Below are 23345 nucleotides of genomic sequence, written 5' to 3' on the forward strand. Positions count from 1 at the left end.
AATTCTGAATATACTCTAACCATTGATAACTTTCCAATAAAACAAGTTGCATCTGCTAAGTTTCTGGGAGTCGTCATCGATGAAAAGCTAACCTGGGAAGAACATATAAAATCACTTAGGCGTTCTCTCAGCCATGCAACATCAACTCTCTGCCGCCTACGCTGCTCCCTCCCAGATTTCTTACACCGCCAGTTGTATTACACTCTATTTGAATCACACCTCTCCTATTGTATCACGGTTTGGGGTGGGGCAGCCAAAACTCGTATAAGTTCTGTATTCAAAGCACAAAAATATTGTCTCAGGGTACTGTTTGGCGACAGGGAGGCATACCTAGATAAATTTAAGACCTGTGCTCGTGCTCGACCGTTTGGCAACCAAAATCTGAACAAAAAATTTTTCTTGAAAGAGCACACGAAACCTTTGTTCAAGGAACACGGAATACTTGCCGTCCAAAACCTGTACACTTACCATTGTTTCCTTGAGCTCTATAAAATCATGAAATTCCGTGCTCCGATTTCCCTCCATGAAAATTTCACTTGCTCAAGTAGGAAACCCACCCTTATACTAAGCCAAGCAGACCCCCCTGACAACTTCAATAGCAGAACGACTCGTATTTGGAACGTAATTGTGCCTAAGCTTGGTATACATGACTACTGTCTAAGTGTGGCCTGCCTGAAGTCTAGGATGAAGCAATCACTGCTCGTCAACCAGCATAACCATGCTGATCTTGATTGGACAAACAAAGATTTCGAATGCTCTAATCTAAATTTTGACATTAAGTCTACCCTAGGGTCCACACATCCAAAATGATTATCTTGAAATTGAAAATTAGCTGGGTGTGCATTTTCCTTTGTCTTACTAACGTGTGTGAGCGCAGTGTAGTGAGAAAGTGTTTTTAACAGATTTAGTATTAGACTTAGGATTATGATTTTTAATATATTACATTGATATAAGATTTATTTTTGATAGGTACTTAATAAAGTTGATGAATTTCCCTCCCTATTAAAATTTTAAACCCATTTAGTGAAAATTGATAAACGAAGATCTAGATATTGATACATATTATAACCAACATTGCTTATATTCTGCCTTGTAAACAAAGAGCAAATCTTCTTAATGCCTTCTTCCTGTCCTAAAACTAAAACTTCATCCAGTTTTAATACTTTCAACACTACTATATAACAAATAATTTGAGTTCAGGGATGGCAAGTAACAATGTACCCGAGAGGGTGTCGATACGAAAAAAACGTGGAGTCAAGACGAGTCCCCCTAAGGATTCATCTTCTGATAATGTCCCAGTGCCAGAGGAAAAATACTGCCAATGTGATGTTTACATGTCAGAAGAACTATCAGTTGAATGTGAAGCTTGCCAATTATTTTGGCACCTGAGTTGTGTTGGTTTATCTGGCCTTAAGAACGAGATGTTACTGAATCTAACAAACTGGAAGTGCCCATACTGTTTTGTGGCGCCTCATACCTCAGCTGACACTAAGGAAAACGGGGCTGTCAGGGCTATTATTAAAGAGGAACTCCAACATTTGACCCCAGCCCTGACTAACTCGATTAAGGAAGCTATTAAAGGAAGCGCAGAGAAAACAGTTGATAAAGCTGTTCGTCTCTATTCTGAGGTAACAGCACAAACCCAGAAGAAGGTTCTCGATGACATGAGTCGTGAACAAGCTTCTGAAACTGTTATTTCGGAAGTGCAAATGAAGATGCACACTGATACATTTGAGCGAAACAAACGAAAACTCAATCTGTGTGTGCTCAAGGTTCCAGAGAGCAAAAAGACTACCTCTAAGCAACGCCAGGAGGACGACTCCAAGTTCTGCAGGGAGACCCTAAAGATTAAGAAGGACGACATGATAAGTTGCCATCGCTCTGGCAAGCTTGATGCTGACAAGCCAGATCACCGTCGCCCGCTCATCATTCAGACACGAGATGAAGAGTCAGTAAATTTCTACGCTGACCATGGTAAGGGCTGGAAAGAGTCAACTTATTGGATCAACTTGGACCTCTGCAAGGCAGACAGAGATATTCGTTTTTTAGCCAGAAAGGAGAGGAAGAAGAGGCAGGAGGAAGCGAAAAAAAGAGAGACAGAGAAGACGAAGGAGGAAGCAAAGAAAAGAGAGCCAGAAAAGACAGAGGACAAAGCGGAGGCCGCAGTGCCCAGCCGTTAAATATTTTTTATACCAATGCTAACGGCCTATTTAATAAAATTGATGAACTAAAATGTATTTTATCAATGTATAAATCTATTGAGGTAATTTGTGTAACAGAAACTCATTTTAGTAGTGATATATTAGATGCCGAAATTTATATTGAAGGATTTAGTATGTTTAGAAAAGATAGAGATTTTAGAATTGACAATTCCACTGGCAGTATAAGTGGTGGAGGAGGCTCTATAATTTATGTTAAAAACTGTTGTAATGCTTCACTAGTGAACTCTTTTTTAAAGGCACCGGATTCATTAGCTGTTAATATCAACACATCAGGTGGACTGATTAGTATTTGTTGTATTTACAGATCCACTTCATTGAATTTAGAACAGAATAATGCGTTAATATCTTGTATCAAGAGCATCTGTAGTGAAAGGAATGATTTTGAAACACTCCTTTTAGGAGATTTTAATTTACCAAATGTTTTATGGAAACTGGTAGCATAAATAGTAATATTGCTAGCAAGAACCAGTTTTTAGTTACTCAACAGAAATTCATGGATGTTTTCAATGACAGTGGTTTAACTTGGTATTTCACCAACGAGACAACTAGAAGACGGCTTGTGAAGGATACTCTCCAGGAGAGTCTTCTTGATCAGGTCCTGTATACAAATGATGCTCTTGTCAACGGTTGTAATATCGTTTCTCCGCTTGGTAAGAGTGATCATGTTGGGATACTTGTCGAACTAGTTGTTTCGCCGGATACTAGCAAATGTTTAAAAGAGAAGATTATCAAACCTATATGGGGTAAGATTTCCTCTGAAGAGTTATTAAATTTTAGTTTGAAAAATATCGACTGGGATTATAGTTCTACCAATGATGTTCAAGATATGTGGGCTGAATTACATGGTAAACTGGAGACTGTTGCTGCAGCTGTTCTGACTGCTTCAGTTTATCTCGACAACAGACCTGTCAAGTTGCCATGGAGTACATCTGCACTGAAACGAATGAGAAAGAATAAAGATAAAGCATGGGCTGAGTTTGATATTAATCCATCTGATGTTAATTTTAGTTATGCAAGTAGCAAACAACATACTTATGAACTAGCAGAAATTAAAGCTAAAGTTAACTATGAAAAGAAAATTACATCTAATCTAAAGCAGAATTGTAAGTCTTTTTACTCTTATTTACGAAATAAACGTCAAATCAAATCAAGTGTGGTTTCTTTAGATAGAGGAGATGGTACACGCACAGATAGTTCAACTGAGTCAGCTGAGGTACTCGCAAGTGCCTTTAGCTCTGTTTTTGTGCGTGAACCACCTGGCCCTCTCCCTAAAACTGAGAATTTAAGACCTGACAATGAGAGTATTGATGATATTGATGATATGGAAGTCAGCAGTTCTGATATAAAAAAGCAACTTTTAAAGCTTAACATTTTTAAGAGTTCTGGTCCGGATGGTGTTCATCCGAAGTTGTTGAAATCGCTAGTTAATGACAACAATTTTGTTGAAGCATTAACTAAATTATTTCAAAAGTGTTCAGATACAGGATCTTTACCTGCAGTGTGGAAATCTGCATCTGTTGTAGCATTGTTTAAAAAGGGTATTAAATCGGACCCCTTAAATTATAGACCAGTTTCATTAACGTGTATTTTGTGCAAAGTGTATGAAAAGTTGGTGAGAGCACATGTATTAAATTTTCTAGAACATCGAATTTCGAAGCATCAGCATGGATTTGTTAAGGGTAAATCGTGTTTATCTAATCTTTTAGAGACATTTGATGACATTCTTGACATTTTAGATGAAGGTGCCCCGGTTGATCTTCTATACTTTGATTTTAGTAAGGCATTCGACACAGTCCCCCACTTTAGACTTCTGTCTAAATTGGAAGGCTTTGGTGTCAAAGGAAAGGTTTTGGATGTTATTAAAGATTTTCTTACAGACAGGACTATGAGGGTTTCTGTAGAAGGACAATGGTCCGAGGTTAAACATGTTTTATCTGGTGTTCCTCAGGGGTCAGTTCTAGGCCCTCTCCTATTCATTCTGTATATTAATGATTTGCCTGACCTTGTAAAAAATAAGATAAAGTTATTTGCTGATGATCTTAAATTAATTGGTAATGCAGCTAACCACGGTAGTGTTGCTGAAGATATCGAAGAATTAGAAGTTTGGGAAAGTATTTGGCTTTTACAATTTAATCCTGCCAAGTGCAAAGTAGTGCACATTAATTTTAACAACAATCCTAATTTAAATTATTGATTGATTGAAATAAATTTTCGTGCACATACAGAATGAATGGTTAATAATTTAATATATATGTAGACCAAGGTCTGTGCACGGGATGCTTCCTGGAAGAATCCAGTTCTTTTAGCGGGGCACCCTACCTAAAGCCAAATTGAGATATAATAATCATATTCCTAGAGAAATAATCAGAAATCGAATACCAATCAAATAATATGATATATAGGAGTAGTAACCATATTTACTATGCAAAATGCCCCAACCACATAGTGTAAATTTATATAGAATTCAAATTCCATATCATCATTAAACCTCAATAGTCAATATAATAGCCCAAGCAAAATTAAATAACTTCTTATATACCTTACTGTCATACTACAAATTAATTAAACATTTGAAATCTGTTAACCAGAGAATAAATTTCTAAACCTAATGCAAGTGAAATAATTTAGATGCAATAATGAATGCCTAATGTGAGTATCATCTGTCAATGTCCTTGTAAAAAAGTCTGTAAAAGAGATATGAGTAACTAATATAGAAGAAAAAACAGGAAGTTGTCGTCTGTTGAAAAATAAATAAAATATCTAGAATATAAATTAGAATATAAAATAACATTCAGTCAATGTGTCGTCAATAAACTGTACAATTATCAAATGTTAAAACTGGGTGATACAGTCACCAAAAATAAATACTAAGTATAATAAGTAAATAAATTAAATGTGGTCTATAAAACTACCACTAGGTATAATAGGTCAATAAATTAAAAGTGGTTTATAAAACTACCACTGTGCGAACCCTTTCTCCGGTTAAAACATGTCAGTCATGTGCAAAATCAATCAAAATGGTAAGGTGGTAAAAAAGGGAAAATCCTTTCGATACATCAATTATATAATATGCCTCAGATTTAAAAGAATTAGAAGATACTTAGTTATCGTCGACTATGATTGCAGTGTAAAATTTGTCATATGAATTGTCGACGGTATAATTAGGGTCTGTTGTTATAGATGAGAGTAGCTGTTTCTTATACGAATCACTAAAGCTTTTAACATCGGGCAGATTTCGTAGATCTGTTGGAACATTATTCCAACATTTTGCCCCCAAGTATTGAAAGTTTTTATGTGATGTTGATCTATTAACATATAGGTTGCAGCTTTCGCCGCTCCTACTACCTCCTGATATGTAACTAAATTTGTTCATAAAGTTTGTAGGACAATTGTCATGGATGATTCTAAACATATAATTTGACAGATGGAGTTGTCGTCTAAGATGGAGTGGTAACCATTTCATGTCTCTATAAACATTAAGGCTGCTCTCTGTTTGTGGAACGTTGAGAGCTATTTTGGCTACCTTTTTGTACAGAGTGTCAAGTTCAGCAAGTTTTGTCTTGCCAGCTCTACAATAGATTGTGTCTAAATAATCGAATTGTGGCAACATGAGTGCATTGGCAAACATTTTCCTATATTTAATGGGTAGCAGTGCTTTACTTCTATACATGGCACCAATTCTCTTCATGACCTTCTTAATAATATAATCTACATGGCTTTTGAAGTTTAATTTACTATCTAGAATGAGGCCAAGATATTTTGTCTCTTTGCACTCCTTGATTGTGAAAGTTACCTCATTACATTCAATGGTTAATTCATCATGTTGATCAACAGAATCAAACAGAATCAAACAGAATCAAACAGGAATTATAAGGTAAATGGTATAGAACTTGAAGTATCTGCACAGGAAAAAGATTTGGGGGTTATTACCCATAGCTCCCTGCTTTGGAACGAACAGATCAAAGCATGTATCGCTAAGGCAAATCGTATGATTTGTTGGATTGTAAGGAATTTAGTTATTAGAGAAAAGGTTGTTATGATTGCTATATATAAAGCTTTAATAAGACCTCATCTTGAGTATTGTGTCCAATTGTGGAATCCACCTGCGGCTCATGGAAGTTGGGGGACTGTTTTGGAGCTGGAGAGCGTCCAGAGGCGGTTTACCCGTCTGATTGATGAGGTGGGTACTCTTCCTTACAGCCGTAGACTGGAAATCCTCAATTTGACAACGCTGGCAGAGCGGCGAATACGTGGGGACCTTATTGAAGCTTTTAAGGTTATTAATGGTATGACTGATTATGGTTCAGACTTGTTCAGACCAAGCAGATCAGGTCTTAATCTGGTTTTATCCAATAGATGTAGTAAAAGTGTGACAAAGGTCAAGAATATCCAGAAGTCTTTTCTCCCGGAGCGAGTTATTCCATATTGGAACAAACTCCCTCCGGACGTCAAGAACTCTGTGACAGTTTTAGGTTTTAAAATTAAATTAGAAGGATATAAGATAGATATGATTTCTAAAAGTATTACAAATGATTGCTTTTTTTGGAATGTTTCTAATGAAGTTTTAGTAAGAATTGAGGGAGCCAGTTATGTCAGTAATAAAGAGAAACATAACAATTATCTTTGGTTCCATCCTTATGTGGCAAAGAAGCGTTTTATAAATCTTTATTCCACTGGGAAGTTTTTAAAATAGGATAATGTTTTTGATGAAATTGTTTTTAAATATTGTATTTGATAATTAATTAATGTTGGTGGGGAAATATTTATTATATATTTTTTCACACAGTGCGATGATAGTTTGTAGACATGTGTGATGATGTGATGTCATAAATTTTACTTTACTTTACTTTACTTTATCCTATTAAAGTAAAGGCCAGTTGTTACCACAAGCTATTATACCGTCCCTCTCAAAAACATGCCTCAGCCTCCATTAAAAACAATTTTAGTTTTCAGTCCTTCTAGTTTCCAAAAATCTACCGAGCTAGTGTTCTGGTGTGCACAAAAGCCCCTAAGCCCGTGCATTCCTTGCCCCGCTAGCTGCCAGTCCTTGACAAACTTCCAATAGCAAAGATCAACTAGTCATTTACAAATTGAGCACTATACAATTTTAATTGTTTTAAATATTTGACTTTGTAAAATGAGCTAAAACATTGATTTATTAGTTTCATTGAAAAAGATTTATTAGTTTCATTGAGTTATTCCATATTGGAACAAACTCCCTCCGGACGTCAAGAACTCGGTGACAGTTTTAGGTTTTAAAATTAAATTAGAAGGATATAAGATAGATATAATTTCTAAAAGTATTACAAATGATTGCTTTTTTTGGAATGTTTCTAATGAAGTTTTAGTAAGAATTGAGGGAGCCAGTTATGTCAGTAATAAAGAGAAACATAACAATTATCTTTGGTTCCATCCTTGTGTGGCAAAGAAGCGTTTTATAAATCTTTATTCCACTGGGAAGTTTTTAAAATAGGATAATGTTTTTGATCAAATTGTTTTTAAATATTGTATTTGATAATTAATTAATGTTGGTGGGGAAATATTTTTAATATATTTTTTCACACAGTGCGATGATAGTTTGTAGACATGTGTGATGATGTGATGTCATAAATTTTACTTTACTTTACTTTACTTTTAAACAAAACATTTTATTTAAATGTACATTACAACACGTAATTATGCGCGGCTTCAGAAAGTTGAGCGGAAATTTAGCACCACAAATGGCGCGCGCCATTTGCAGCAGTTAACAGCAGCTAGCAGCAGTTAACAGCAGTCAGGAGCAGTTAGTAGCCGTTTCTTTGTATTATTAGTCCCCCAGTGTATTACAGGTGATTCGATCGTGTCTTCACAGCGTGTCCAAGCTCGCGCTGCGCGCGTTCGCAAGTTTATTTTACGGATTGTCGCGTAGAGTCATGGCTATGTGGAATAAAAACGTGACATTAAACATAAACATTTAAAAAAAATATTTGATATTTTTTCCGACCCCGCGCGCGACTTTATAACAATCAATTTACAACTTTGTAATATAACTAATAACAATTTGCCTTGGGCCATGCCATATTATTTTAAGAAAAAAGTGGTATGCGGTACTTCCAAAAAATTTAAACGATTATTATCCGTCAATTATTCAATATGGAGAATAAATTTTTTAAATCAGGCGTTCACATAGCCATGTGTCTACGCTTACTGCCTGACGCGCTTGTTTCGGCGGTCGTGCGCTACTGCAAGCGAGAGGGCTCTGGATAGAGTAAAATCAGGCGCGCCTGCATTTATACGTATTGTGTTCATGTTTATACCATGCTCACCTATTCCTGTGCACGACACTCTTTTCGAGCTTCTTGCACTTCTATATTCAATATTGCGAAGTGGACCGAGCGAGAAACTAGCAAGCTAGGTTTCGTGAATCATAGATCATTAAGTTTGAAGCTGGGTAAATAATTTTTGGGTGTATTCTTAATGCTTAACCTTCCTATGTTCTAATTTTTACAATTGTCTGCAACTTTAGCTTAATTTAAAAGCGCCTCGTCAACACTATGCACTGATGTGTTTTATGTAATTTGTTTATTTACACTTGATGGACTATGCAAATGCTTTTAATTTTTTTCTCAGTATTAACCAAAAATTTCAGTTAAACAAAAACACCATGGCTAGCTTTAGAAGGACTATTTTTAATTCTGAATGAAAATCTTGAATACCCTTCAATAAAATCCGTATCCGTTTAACTGTTTGTATTCATATTCTGTTGAGAATTAATCAACTTTAGGACTTTTATTATGTATTATGTCTGCGATTGTAGCTCGATGCACTACTGGGTCGCGCCGCGCATCAAATAATTCTTCTCGCAACCACACTTCGGTAGATTGGCGAGATGCACCACTGTGCCTCACCGAGCTGCGAAGGATTGACATCGTGAATCAAGTCTGCGAATAATATTTGAATAAATTGTTGTAAATGCTATAGTGTTATCACTTCTCATACTCAGCATCTCTCATAAGAAATACAAATTTTAAGGAATACAAATTTGAATTTTGATCTTTATTAGAGATTATACATATCATAGATAACCATAAAAGCCAAGCGTCGGCTGATTGCCTCAATTTGGATTAATTATAGTTTCATTCTATGATATTTAAGAAACAAAATAAGTGCTCCGGCCGTGCAGTCTAGTGCAAGCTCGTCAGACATTGTCTCGACCTACCGGGCCGTGAAATCTGGGCGGGAGCCTACGCGAACTTGGGAATATGACGCTCTATAAAGCTATAACTAGATTCAATAAATACTATTTCGTTGTTTGAGTTTTTATTTTGTTCGTTATAGCATCGTTATTTCTGTTATGTTTCTCATTAAGTTTCTCAAAAAATGATAAGTTTTTCAAAAAATTTCCTTTTCTCAAAAAAATTGTCTCATCGCATTTCTATACATTTATGGTATACAGTCAAGTTATCGGCTGATGTTTTTAATTTCAGCCCCCAATCATCCAATAAGGAAACATGAAGTAATTTGAACATCTGTCTTTTAGAGTTCGTATATATGTTAGTATTAGCATACCTGGTTTCAAAATATTTAGAAAAGATAGAGATTTTACAGTTAATGAAGAAGTAGGAGAAAGTTCTGTTAGTAGTGGTGGAGGCTGTATTATTTATATTAAAGACTCTTTGAACCCAGTTGTTATAGATTGGTTTAGGGTCACTGATTCGATTGCTGTTGAATTCGATAGCAACATTGGTAGGGTAAATATTGCATGTATTTATAGATCAATGTCTCTTTCTAAAGCGCAGAACAATGCGATGACCAAAATGATTGCAAAACTAGCTGTTTTTAATGTTGAATCAATCCTAGTTGGAGATTTAAATTTACCAAATGTATCTTGGCTTAGTGGAACTGTTAATGCTCCTTTAGGAACAAGTAATAAGGGTTTAATTATAGAAAAGAATTTTATGGAATGTGTACAAGACAATGGCTTGGTTTGGTATATCACAGATGAAGTTACCAGACGTAGAGTTGTCAGCGGTAAACTTCAAGAGAGTACACTAGATCAGGTTCTCTCTACAAACGAAGCTATTGTCAATGAAGTAATGATTGTCTCCCCCTTGGGGAAGAGCGATCATGTTTGTTTTAATGTAGAATTGAATCTAAGTCTTAGTAACAGTAAGCAAGATGATGAGGCTGCAAAGGAGCCTAGAAAGTTATGGGGAAAAGTCTCTGGCAAAGAATTGTTACACAGGTCAGCTGAAATTGACTGGTCTTTTAGTGAGGGTACTTTAACTTCTGAAGATATGTGGAGTGAGTTACACTCAAAGCTTAACTTAGTATCTGATATAGTTCCGACGGAAAAGAACTTTAAATGTGAGCCTTGGGCAAATTCATCCTTAAAAAGATGCAGGAAAAAGACAGATAAATGTTGGTATATTTTTGATAATAATCCTTCTTCTGAAAATCTTAATGTTGCACTGAACCAACAAGGACAGTTTGATAGTAAGTCATTTAAGTGTAAAGTTAACTATGAAAGAAAAATTACACAGTGTATGAAATATAATACAAAGCCATTTTATGCATATATTAGAGGGAAAAGAGTGTTAAAAAGTTGTGTATCATCCCTGGAAAAACCGGACGGATCTTTGACCAAAAGTAATTTTGAAACTGCCGAAGTATTGGCTGATGCTTTTGCTTCAGTTTTTGTCAAAGAACCAGATGGACCTTTGAACAGAGAATGTTATTTTATTGAGGATGAGTTACACATTGAAAATATTGAGATAACAATGGATGATGTTGGCAGAGAACTGAAAAGAATTAATATTAGTAAAAGTAAAGGGCCAGATGGCATTCATCCTAAATTATTAAAAGAACTTGAACATAATTCTGCTGTGACTAAATTATTTCAAACATGTGCTTCAAGTGGGAAAATTCCAGAACAGTGGAAGACAGCAAATGTTACATCTCTTTATAAAAAGGGTAGTCGGAAAGATGCCCTAAATTACAGGCCAGTGTCACTTACATGCATTTTATGTAAATTATATGAAAAATTAGTAAGGAGGCATATTATGAGTTTTGTTAGTAAGAAGATAAATCCAAACCAGCATGGATTTGTAGAAGGTAAATCTTGTTTATCTAATCTATTAGAGAGTGTAGAATGTATCATCGAACTGTTAGAAGATGGTGCACCCGTAGATGTGTTTTACTTAGATTTTTGTAAAGCATTTGATAGTGTTCCACATCATAGACTACTTACAAAAATGAGAAATTTGGGTATAAGTGGTAACACTTTAGATATTGTGAAAGACTTTTTATCTGGAAGAAGATTTAAGGGGGCAGGGGGCCGGGGGGGGGGGGGGGGTCTTTATGAAATTTCTCTCGAAATTGATTTTATAGTTGTTTCTGATAGAGGGGAGTGATATCTATCTGCTGCTTTTGGTCCTATGGAAAAATATTGTTCCTAGCCGAATTTATTGCCGGTCAAAGGTCAGCGCTCATGTGTAATTGTATTGCGCGAGCGATTTTCAATCGCGCGCTCTGAAAATCGAGTCTAAAAATCTATCTTCTCCTACATTTTTTGAGCAATCACTCTGAAACTTTCAGGATATGTTCTAGGGACCATTTAGAAGAGATAAGCCGGATGGAATTTTGAGATAGGCCTTTAAAAATGTTTTATTCGATTTTGAAAATCTTGGACCTCGTTTTTTGATGATTTTTCGAGGTCCAAGATTTTCAAAATCGAATAAAAAATTTTTAAAGGCCTATCTCAAAATTCCATCCGGCTTATCTCTTCTAAATGGTCCCTAGAACATATCCTGAAAGTTTCAAGGTGATTGCTCAAAAAATGTAGGAGAAGATAGATTTTTAGACTCGATTTTCAGGGCGCGTGATTGAAAATCACTCTCGCAATACAATTACACATGAGCGCTGACCTTTGACCGGCAACAAATTCGGCTAGGAACAAAATTTTTCCATAGGACCAAAAGCAGTAGATAGATATCACTCCCCTCTATCAGAAACAACTATAAAATCAATTTCGAGAGAAATTTCATAAAGACCCCCCCCCTGCCCCCCCTGCCCCCTTATTAAGACATTTGTTGGTGGAGCATATTCCTACCTTCGTGATGTTTTATCAGGCGTCCCACAAGGGTCTGTTTTAGGTCCTTTATTGTTTGTCATTTTTATCAATGACTTGCCTGATTGTATTAATGGTATATCAAAACTGTTTGCAGATGATCTTAAAGTTATTATGGATGCCAATGACACTGAAAGCACTTTCAATATGTTAGAAAGCTTGCAAAACTGGCAAAATGTGTGGCTGTTAAAGTTTAATCCTAGCAAATGCAAAATAATGCATGTTCCATTTAATGAAAATCCCCTTCAAGAATATGTATTTAGTGGTGTTACACTTGAATGTATTGAAGCAGAGAAAGATCTTGGAGTTTTAACTTCTTCAGATTTGAAATGGTCGAAACATATTAAAAGTTGTATTAGTAAAGCAAACAGTATGATTGCATGGGTTACAAGGAATCTCATTATAAGAGAAATTAATGTTATGAGAAATGTTTATAAAACGATAATAAGACCCCACTTGGAGTATTGTGCTCAGTTGTGGTCTCCACCTGCCTGCCATGGGAAGTGGGCTACTATCATTGAACTGGAAAATGTCCAGAGAAGGTTCACACGCCTTATTGATGATATTGGAACACTTCCTTACAGTGAAAGGTTGGATGCCTTACAGATTACAACACTCGCAGAGAGACGGGTTAGAGGAGATTTGATTGAAGCCTACAAAATTGTAAATGGATTGGTTGAGTATGGAAAAGATATTTTCAATTTAAGTAGATCGGGAGATAAAATTGTTAGCACTAAATCTAACAATATTGATAGAAATATTAAAACCTTGTCTAATAATTTTTTATCAGAGTGTGTTATCAGCTTTTGGAATAAATTGCCATCTTTTGTTAGAAATTCAGTGTCTGTTATTGATTTTAAAATTAATCTAGAAGAATTTAAAAAGACTAATAATTTAGTAGACACAGGCAACTTTTGGGAAGTGTCAAATATAGTTTTAGCAAAAATAGAGGGTGTAAATTATATCGAAAAGAAGAAGCAACAAGTCCAATATTTATATAAAAATCCGTGTGTTGCCAAGAGAAAGGGAATAAATATCTCATGAATTTGTTTTTATTTATTTTTTAAATTAACGGTTTTTAACTTTTTTAACTTTTTTATATGTAAATAAATTATGACAATTATGATAGTTATAGAATTTGTTTTTTTTTTTTTTTTTTTTTTTTTTTTTTTAAATTTTATTTTTTTTAAAATGACGAAGGCTGTGAAATGTTCACAGTTCTGATAATGAGGAAATCAGAAAGAATGTTTAAAACTAGTGATGATGTTTATGTCATTATTCTTAATCTAATCTAATCTAATCTTAGTTCTTTTTTAACATTATATCAATTAAAACTGACACCCAGGTGGGCACCAACAGGCAACGTTATGCTACTGCTGATACCCATAAGTCTTCATTACATATTTTCTTAAAGTATTAGTACCCTTACTGTTCATTATTCATCAATCACTGCCACAGATCTAACTGGGCATGCATTTTAACTAATTTTAACCAACTCAGGTGGCATGTTGATTATTGAACCATTGTGGGTATTTGGCTCTGTTGGATTTTGTATTGCTTGTGGCCGAAAGCAACTCTCTGAGGTCGAAAACCTGTGGACAAACAGATACTTTCTGGTGATGGTTGCAAAAATTCTCTTTTTCTTCATTCCTTTCGGAAGCTGGATTCTCTATTCTCATACTGAGTGGGAAACTACATTCTTCCTCAACAAAGGATCCAATTTACTACCAGTTGTAGCCACACTGGCAGTATTTATGCATATTATAGTAGCATTGTTAACTTATTGGTTGAACATGCAGCTTCTTAGAAAGTATGGTCCATTGATAGTGGTAAAGTTATCTATACTTGGATTTGGACTCTTCTTTTCAACTCAAGGAATGTTCTATGATACTCTGATGTACTCTGGAACATATGATGAATTTCACAGTGGAGTTACCAAGAGTTTTCTTTCATTTTTCTTGACAGAACGATTCAGAGACTCATACATTATGTTTTTTGTCTGTTTTGGACCAGTTTTTTTTGCTGTGGCCCTGAGCTTCAATGAGGTTTGTACCCATGATGAAAAGAAACAATTTGTACAAATACTGTGGAGGGAAGTGCTTGTGCAAGGTACTTTCATCTGCTTGGTGTATGTATTGATAAGCTTATCCGGTGTATCATCTCACAATTTTACTCTTTATAGATTACCAGCTGTCATTTTCATGTATTTTGTACCAAATTCTACTTTGATTTTGCCATTTCATTTACTTCTCTGGAAAGATTGATTAGTTTGTTTTGCTGCAGCTTGAATTACCAAAGTTTTTCTTATATTGATCAAATGATGGATTATTTTCTTGGTATTGAACTGTATGAATTTTGACCCATTCAAATTTTTCAGACAGTGTTCAACTATACTTGAATTGACTTAACAATTTATTTAACAATTTGCTTTACAATTTAATTTACAATTTACTTTACAATTTACTTTACAATTTACATTACAATTTACTTTACAACTTACAATTTACTTTATTTTTGGGTTTTATTGTTCAATTCTAAATATCATTTTTTTAAATGAATCCAGTTGATAAAACCTTCAAATGTTTATTTTAAGACTTTATGTTAGCTGACTATCACCTGTAATAATTTTTCCAATGGTACAGATAAATCTATATTATATAACATAAACTGCAAGAATTGTGTATATTATTCTTATTGAAAAGTATTTATTGTTTTATTGTTACCATTACTTGGCTGCCAAACAGGGACAAAAGAAAATCGTGATTATTTTGGCCAAAAATCGAGATACCGCGACAAGCCAAACAGACGACATATAAAATTTGTCGCTAAGAATGGGAAAAATCACGATCCCACACATGCCGCGATTTCCTTTTGTCCCTGCTGCCTAATGATGAAATTCTCCCCCGAGGCTCGAAGATCATTTAGGAAAATAAAACCATCTTTATTGTAAAATGTTGTAAATAAATGACTCAGCCCATCTATTCATTTCCCACTGCCTTCCACTCCCTGGCCCAAGTTAAGGAAATAATGATAACAAAATCCATGACAAAATTATCATATTTAGGGATGAGGCTGGTAAGATTTCTGCTGCGTTACTACCCTCCGGGTATCATCCTGGAGTATGAGCAGGGCAGTCAGACCAGGACGAGGACTATCGACCTACTGGATCTTACCGAGCGCAGTAATATCTACGAGCTTGTTGCGCAGCTTCAAGCAAATGAGCCACTCATTACTCCGTCCAAAACAGATCAGGTTACACTTTTAAACCTGTAAATTTAAAGCTATTGGTGACTCCTGTAAATTGCTGTTTAGAAAGTTTCTAGTATAATATAAGAAGCTCTGAATTACGCAGAATTACGTAACTTATTTCAGGTAGCTAAGCTGCTCCTGAAGCTGCAGTCGAAGCTCTCTTCACCAGACAAGCACCATTACAACCACTACAAAACTATTCGTACTCACGTCCTCCCTGTCACTAACGTTAGCTTCAACAAAAGTGGATCCAAATTCGTGTCAGGTGGGTTTTCAATTTTCATGATCTCAGTTATTAAAAGTATGATCAGATTGTAGTTGTTAGTGTTAAAAATTGAATTGGAAGTTGAATTAACTTTGAGTTTACAACTCTACCCGCGACCTTGAATTTAGTGCCAATATAGCTCGACTCCTAATTATAATTGTCTTCGTGACAAGCTATCCAATCAGAAAGCTGTATTCTAATCACATGACACAAACAAACCAATCAGAAAGCTGTATTTACGACCCACTCAGGTAGTTACGACCGCACATGTAAGATATGGGACACCCACCAAGGTCAGGAGCTCCATGTGTTAGACGGACACAAGAACGTTGTGTACGCTGTTGCTTTCAACAATCCCTTCGCAGACAAGATTGTAACTGGATCCTTTGACAGGTCCGTGTGTTAAATTTAGGGATTTTAAATTATTAGTGATTAGTCTAATTAGTGATCGTAATTAAATTAATTAAACTCTTAGCCATTAAAACTGTCCCCATCAGGACTGCTAAGTTGTGGAGTACAGAGACAGGGAAATGTTACCACACCTTTAAAGGGCACACTGCTGAAATAGTGTGTGTCACATTCAACAGTTCCAGTACCTTGGTAGCTACGGGGAGTATGGATACTATGGGCAAGATATGGGATGTGGAGACTGGGGTTGAGATGGCTTCTTTACAGGTGGATTAGCTCGTCACGTGGTGTTAATTCTTGACACGTGGTGTTAATACTTGACACGTGGTGTGAATACAAGACACGTGGTGTGAATACTTGACACGTGGTGTGAACTGTGAATACAAGACACGTGGTGTGAAAACTTGACACGCGGTGTGAATACAAGATACGTGGTGCGAATTAGCGTGTCACGTGGTGTGAATACTTGACACGTGGTGTTAATACTTGACACGTGGTGTTAATACAAGACACGTGGTGTGAATACAAGGCACATAGTACGAATACGGTATATCGGGGTCCCGGTGATCATTGTGCTCGCTCTTTGTGTTTGCCGCTCTAGAATATCTTATTTAAGCTATTAAAGTACTGATTTCGTGGGGTGGGTGGTGTTTGTTATATTAGACAAAATACGGCAAAAGGTTTCTGGTCCCTCAATTATACCATATTCGTAGGTTTCATGAGTTGAATCATACCCTATTTAACATATTGAAACTTAGATTCCTGTTTACACACGACGACTCACTCGTTCGCAAAGGAACTGATCTCAATATAATTTTATTGTACACCCAAATAAATTATTTGTCGACTTCAAAGTAAGCATCGAATTTTTCTTCCAACCGAAAATGGGCCAATGATAAGAAAGGCGTCAGAAAATCAACAAAAAATGATATACTTCATGACAGGAAACACGTGACATAACTTAACACGTGACGTAACTTGACACGTGACATAACTTGACACGTGACATAAATTAACACGTGACATAACGTGACTACTTGCTGTTTCAGGGCCACAGTGCGGAGATAATCTCAATACAGTTCAACAGTCTTGGAGACAAAGTGGTAACGGGCAGTTTCGACAACACCGTCGCTATCTGGGACGTGGAAACTGGTCACAAAATCTCCTCACTGATTGGTTAGTTTATTTTATGCTGCCAGCTGATTGGTTCCGTGCTGTCACGTGTCAAACCGAACATTCATCAGCTCATGATTACCGTAATTTATATTCAACAATCAACAAAAACTCGCGAAATCTGTGAGTTTTTAACACGTTACTAATTTGAAGGACACCGAGGTGAGATCTCAAACGCGGTGATTAGTTACGATGACACTCTCATTGGCACAGGATCCATGGACAAGAGTTGCAAGGTAAGTAACTTACTTAATTATTAACTTTGTTTATAAACATATATAAACAAAATATTGTCGTATAAATACGAATATTGTTAGCCATTTTATACATCCAATCCAAAACCTTGAATATTTCAGTCAATTAAATTTAGGATGATTCTGAATGTGTCTTGTCTGATTAGCAACTAATATGTTTTTAGTTAAGAAAAGTTCCGGTTTGAAGAACCATCTCAACTCTCTATTAATGATCTCTTTCTTTGAAAAGGAACTTTAATTTTTGTAGCGAGCTTCAACCTTTTAAAGGATGCCCTCTTCCACAATTTAACATCTCAGTTGTTATACTAAAAGAAACATTTTCTTGCAATATTGAAAAATAAAAATACCGTGCATTGCATTCAATATCTCAATTTAAATGTTCTGAAATAAAAAGGTCTTAAATGATATCTTTAGAAATATTGTCGTCACATATTCTGCAAATATAAAATATCGCTTATAACTTATAAGGTTTGCGGTGATATAAAAAATAAATAAACCCTGATATTAGTTAATTGAATATGAAAAAATAATCTTTGCTATAACACAACATCTTTGCGTATAGAATTCGCTCCAATAGCTGTAAAGGTCCTCTCATAACTCTTAAAATGTTGCAAGAGTGGTCCTACTCTATTCGTGTGTTCGAGTAGAGGCTGGGCGTTATCTTTTCTTTGTGACTGTGTTTTTCACTGAAGGAAGTAATTCGGGTTAGTGAGTATCCAGGGGGTAACAAAACGGAGAAGATAATCAATAATTGTAAATGAGAGTAGTTTCATACTGAAATTGTTAATCTCTGTACCTGTTTTAAATCTTCTCAACTAGCTCCCGGATACATCTTTTGAACTGTCCTCCTCTCAGACTCCCGCTCCACTAATCCTTTACTTGTCCGTACTTGTGTTCTGGCCTCACTTCAGACTCCTATCAGTACGACACATTCCGGAGACTACACACCGATGATTTACTGCTTTGTTGTTAATGACATTATTTCCCTCGGATGGATTTTAATTAATAAGCAAAAGTACAATAATGTAAGCAAAAGCATAATAATATAAGCATGGCCCCCACCCTGTATCATTCTCTCTTAGCCCCCCCCCCCCCCCAGGCCCCCACCCTCTATCATTCTATCTTTTGCCCCCCCGGCCCCCACCCTGTATCACTCTCTCTTTTGCCCCCCTGGCCCCCACCCTGTATCACTCTCTATCTTCTCAGGTATGGGACTGTAGGTCAGGACAGTGTGTTGAGACACTGTACGGGCACACTGACGAGGTACTTGACATTTCGTTCGATCACAGGGGAAAACAGCTGCTCTCTGTTTCTGCTGATGCTACAGGTATGTTTTAAAATAACAATATTTACTAATATTGTAAATCCAAGAAATTAAATTGAAGCAATTTGATTGTTAAACAGCTACGAGTTAAATTTATACTGCGTTTAGCTTCGTATTGTATGTATGTAGTATAGAAACATTACTGGGTGTAGGTTTATGCATTTATGAAATATATCACATGTATAACTAAATTAAAGGCTAAAGTTCGTCTCAAACACTTTTCTCTAACCAGCCCCCTGTTTTAGCCCGAGTATTCGACGTTGGCTCCTACAAGTGTTTGGCCACGTTTGTGGGCCACGAACGTGAGATCAGTAAAGGAACGTTTAATCCTAGCGGTAAACGTGTTGCTACTGCCAGCAGTGATAAAACTGTCAGGATATGGGATATAAACTCAGGGAAATGTTTACAGGTTTGTACTTTAATTAGGTTAATTAAGTAGGTTGATTAATTGGGTTAATTAAGTAGGTTAATTAATTAGCTAGTGGATTCATTGTCGTGTTGGCAAGAATGACTAGTTATGAACACTATTTCCGTTAAAAATTCAATGAGTTCGTTAATTCAAAGCCATTAATTGCAGTTATCAGTATTAATGACATTTCAGATGTGTTACATGTGAAACTCTGTTTCATAGTGTATTGTAAAATGTAACATTTCACACGATTTTACGCAATGCGTGTTCGAAGCAAGCAATAATTCTAATTTTAGATGAGCACGTTATACATTTTACATGTATTATGATATAATATATAGAATTTTCGAGTGCCCTGCCTTGCATGGCAACTCGTAAACACATCTTGCACGAATTCTATTACTCAATCAATGTGTTTAAACTATGTGGTGTAGAGCTCGTATTGGTTCGTGTCAAGAACTCGTTTTCAATAGGATTGAATGAAAGAAATTGTTAGATAATGAAGATGGGCCGGGGGGGGGGGGGGGGGATTGAAATTGGGAATGGTTTAAGTATGAGTAATTATCGTAGTGCTCAAGTGGAACTAATATTGATTATTGAGCTCTGGAAAGGTAGAAAAAATGTGTCTGATGTGGGAACACTCTTATTTGTTTGTAAATCTGCATATTAAATAGATAGATATAGATAGATCTTAGAAATTTCGAGAGTCTTGAGGAAAATGTACTAACTTGAGGACAATGTACTAACTTGAGGAAAATGTACTAACTATGCTATTTCTATTTTCTGCCAAACAGTCTATGTAAAGGCTGAACCCTTGCTCTGGGAATTAGTGCACATCGAATACTACTATATTTCAATCTATCTGGAATAAAAGGAGAAAGTCGCATCTAAGAACAGATTTTGAATGTTGTAAATGTTTCAGACGTTGGAAGGGCACACAGACGAGGTGTTCAGTTGCCAGTTTAACTACTCGGGTGATATGCTGATAAGTGGTAGTAAAGACAACACGTGTCGACTGTGGAAAGATACGAACTCTGGAAAACTTGCCGGTGCTTTATAGGATTTGTCTTTCAAGGTTTTGTGAAAGACTGATGCGGTCAGCTACCAATTGCTCGGAAATTGCGAGTTGGACTTTCTGTACCAAACTGTACCATGGTACAATATTTGACGAAAGTCAATTATCTTGAGATCCTACTGATAAATTTTCTTTAAACTTTCCAGATAGTTGTATTGCTATAGGACGGATAATCTGAGCAAGTTTGGGCGAATTTCTATGTGCCAAACTTGAGATATGACTTCAAACACAAGAAAATATCTCAAATTGGTACAATATTTGACGAAAGTCAATTATCTTGAGATCCTACTGATAAATTTTCTGTAAACTTTCCAAATAGTTGTATGGTTATAAGACGGATAATCTGAGCAAGTTTGGGCGAATTTCTATGTGCCAAACTTGGGATATGACTTCAAACACAAGAAAATATCTCAAATTGGTACAATATTTGACGAAAGTCAATTATCTTGAGATCCTACTGATAAATTTTCTTTAAACTTTCCAGATAGTTGTATGGCTATAGGACGGATAATCTGAGCAAGTTTGGGCGAATTTCTATGTGCCAAACCTGAGATATGAGTTCAAACACAAGAAAATATCTCAAATTGGTACAATATTTGACGAAAGTCAATTATCTTGAGATCCTACTGATAAATTTTCTTTAAACTTTCCAGATAGTTGTATGGCTATAGGACGGATAATCTGAGCAAGTTTGGGCGAATTTCTATGTGCCAAACTTGAGATATGACTTCAAACACAAGAAAATATCTCAAATTGGTACAATATTTGACGAAAGTCAATTATCTTGAGATCCTACTGATAAATTTTCTTTAAACTTTCCAGATAGTTGTATGGCTATAGGATGGATAATCTGAGCAAGTTTGGGGGAATTTCTATGTGCCAAACCTGAGATATGAGTTCAAACACAAGAAAATATCTCAAATTGGTACAATATTTGACGAAAGTCAATTATCTTGAGATCCTACTGATAAATTTTCTTTAAACTTTCCAGATAGTTGTATGGCTATAGGACGGATAATCTGAGCAAGTTTGGGCGAATTTCTATGTGCCAAACTTGAGATATGACTTCAAACACAAGAAAATATCTCAAATTGGTACAATATTTGACGAAAGTCAATTATCTTGAGATCCTACTGATAAATTTTCTTTAAACTTTCCAGATAGTTGTATGGCTATGAGACAGATATTCTGTGCGATTTTGGGGGAATTTTTATGTGCAAAACCTGAGATATGACTTCAAACACAAGAAAATATCTCAAATTGGTACAATATTTGACGAAAATCAGTTATATTGAGCTCCTACTGATAAACAAAAATGTTGTGAAAAAATGGAAATAACATTTAGATGCTTCCTCCTCCTCCTCCTCTTCCTCCTCTTCCTCCTCCTCCTCCTCTTCCTCTTCCTTCTCCTCCTCCTCCTCTCATTCATACCCCTCCTCCTCCTCCTCCTCTTCCTCCTCCTCCTCAGTCTTCCTCCTCCTCAGTCATCATCCTCCTCCTCCTCCTCAGTCTTCCTCCTCCTCAGTCATCATCCTCCTCCTCAGTCCTCCTCCTCCTCCTCCTCCTCCTTTTCCTCCTCCTCCTCCTACTCCTCATCAGTCCTCCTCCTCTTCCTCCTCTTCCTCCTCAGTCATCCTTCTCCTCCTCCTCCTCCTCCTCCTCAGTCCTTCTTCTCCTCCTCTTCCCCCTCCTCAGTCTTCCTCATCCTCCTCATCCTCCTCCTCATCAGTCCTCCCCTTCCTCCTCCTTCCCCTCCTCAGTCCTCCTCTTCCAGTCCTCCTCCTTCTCCTCCTCCTCCTCCTCGTCAGTCCTCCTTTTCCTCCTCCTCCTCCTCATCCTCCTCTCCCTCCTCTCCCTCATCCCCTCTTCCTCCTTCTCCTCAGTCCTCCTCAGTCCTACTAGAAATTCTACAAAAATCGCACAGATTATCTGTCTCATAGCCATACAACTATCTAGAAAGTTTAAAGAAAATTTATCAGTAGGATCTCGAAATATGTGCCTGCGTTCCGCTAGAAACCGCCAATTTGTGATATTTTCTTGTGTTTGAAGTCATATCTCAAGTTCAACACATAGAAATTCTACAAAAATTGCACAGATTATCTGTCTCATAGCCATACAACTATCTAGAAAGTTTAAAGAAAATGTATCAATAGGATCTCGAAATATGTGCCTGCGTTCCGCTAGAACCGCCAATTTGGAGATATTTCCTTGTGTTTGAAGTCATATCTTAGGTTTGGCACATAGAAACTCGCCCAAAATCGCGCAGAATATCTTTCTCATAGTCATACAACTATCTGGAAAGTTTAAAGAAAATCTATTGGTCAGATCTTGAGAAAATCAAAAATATATTCTAAGTTATTCACTAAAACACTCGATTTTCGACCAATCCATATGGTACAGTTTTGTCGAAAGTCCTTCTGGAAATTGCCATTTTTTGGGACATTTCCGCGCGCGCGGTAACATCTATGGTAGTTTCGTTGCGCGCACGTACCGTCTTTTTGAAGCGAAGATAACGAACAGCTTAATTAATGGCCGGATCGATTAAATCTGGTTGGTTACAAAATCTTGAACATTGAAGAGTAGGCGCTTTGTTTTGGCTACCATGTTGACCATGGAATAACAACTTTTCAGTAATATCTGGATTGTTATATCAGTGTTGAAATCAGTTGTTTAACATTAATTTTATAGAATATATCCAGATATCACACATTCTATCAGATCAGTTTAAAGGTTAAATTCAAATCAGATTGTTGAAGGGCTGTTTCAGATATTTTATCTATTTATACCACACCAACATGTAATTAAATGTTATTATAGTGTTTATAGATATTTGTTTTCAAACTTGTACTTCTTATTTG

At 36.2% G+C, this 23345-nt stretch overlaps 2 protein-coding genes across 3 annotated transcripts in view; one reads left to right on the plus strand and one right to left on the minus strand.

Moving 5' to 3' along the window:
* The window catches only part of LOC134819637 (Golgi-specific brefeldin A-resistance guanine nucleotide exchange factor 1-like), a 391238-nt gene that overhangs the window by 313346 nt on the left and 54547 nt on the right, over nt 1-23345 (minus strand). The gene's annotated exons all lie outside the window — the stretch shown is intronic.
* LOC134819645 (dynein assembly factor with WD repeat domains 1-like) lies at nt 1170-23314 on the plus strand. Of its 2 annotated transcripts, XR_010160789.1 has the most exons (11): nt 1170-1193; nt 15393-15582; nt 15703-15844; nt 16096-16237; nt 16342-16519; nt 17302-17428; nt 17579-17661; nt 18886-19006; nt 19249-19412; nt 20335-20526; nt 22907-23314. XR_010160789.1 is itself a non-coding variant. In XM_063829699.1 (10 exons), the coding sequence occupies exons 2-10, from the start codon at nt 15397-15399 to the stop codon at nt 20470-20472; spliced, it is 1281 nt and encodes a 426-aa protein (XP_063685769.1). In that variant the 5' UTR covers nt 1170-1193; nt 15393-15396; the 3' UTR covers nt 20473-20534. The 2 variants fall into 2 exon arrangements, 1 of the variants encoding a protein (XP_063685769.1); XM_063829699.1 differs by lacking the exon at nt 22907-23314 and having other exon boundaries at nt 20335-20534.

Source organism: Bolinopsis microptera, chromosome 8 (assembly GCF_026151205.1).
Source record: "Bolinopsis microptera isolate Bmic1 chromosome 8, MBARI_Bmic_1.0, whole genome shotgun sequence".
NCBI classification, from domain to species: Eukaryota; Metazoa; Ctenophora; class Tentaculata; order Lobata; family Bolinopsidae; genus Bolinopsis; species Bolinopsis microptera.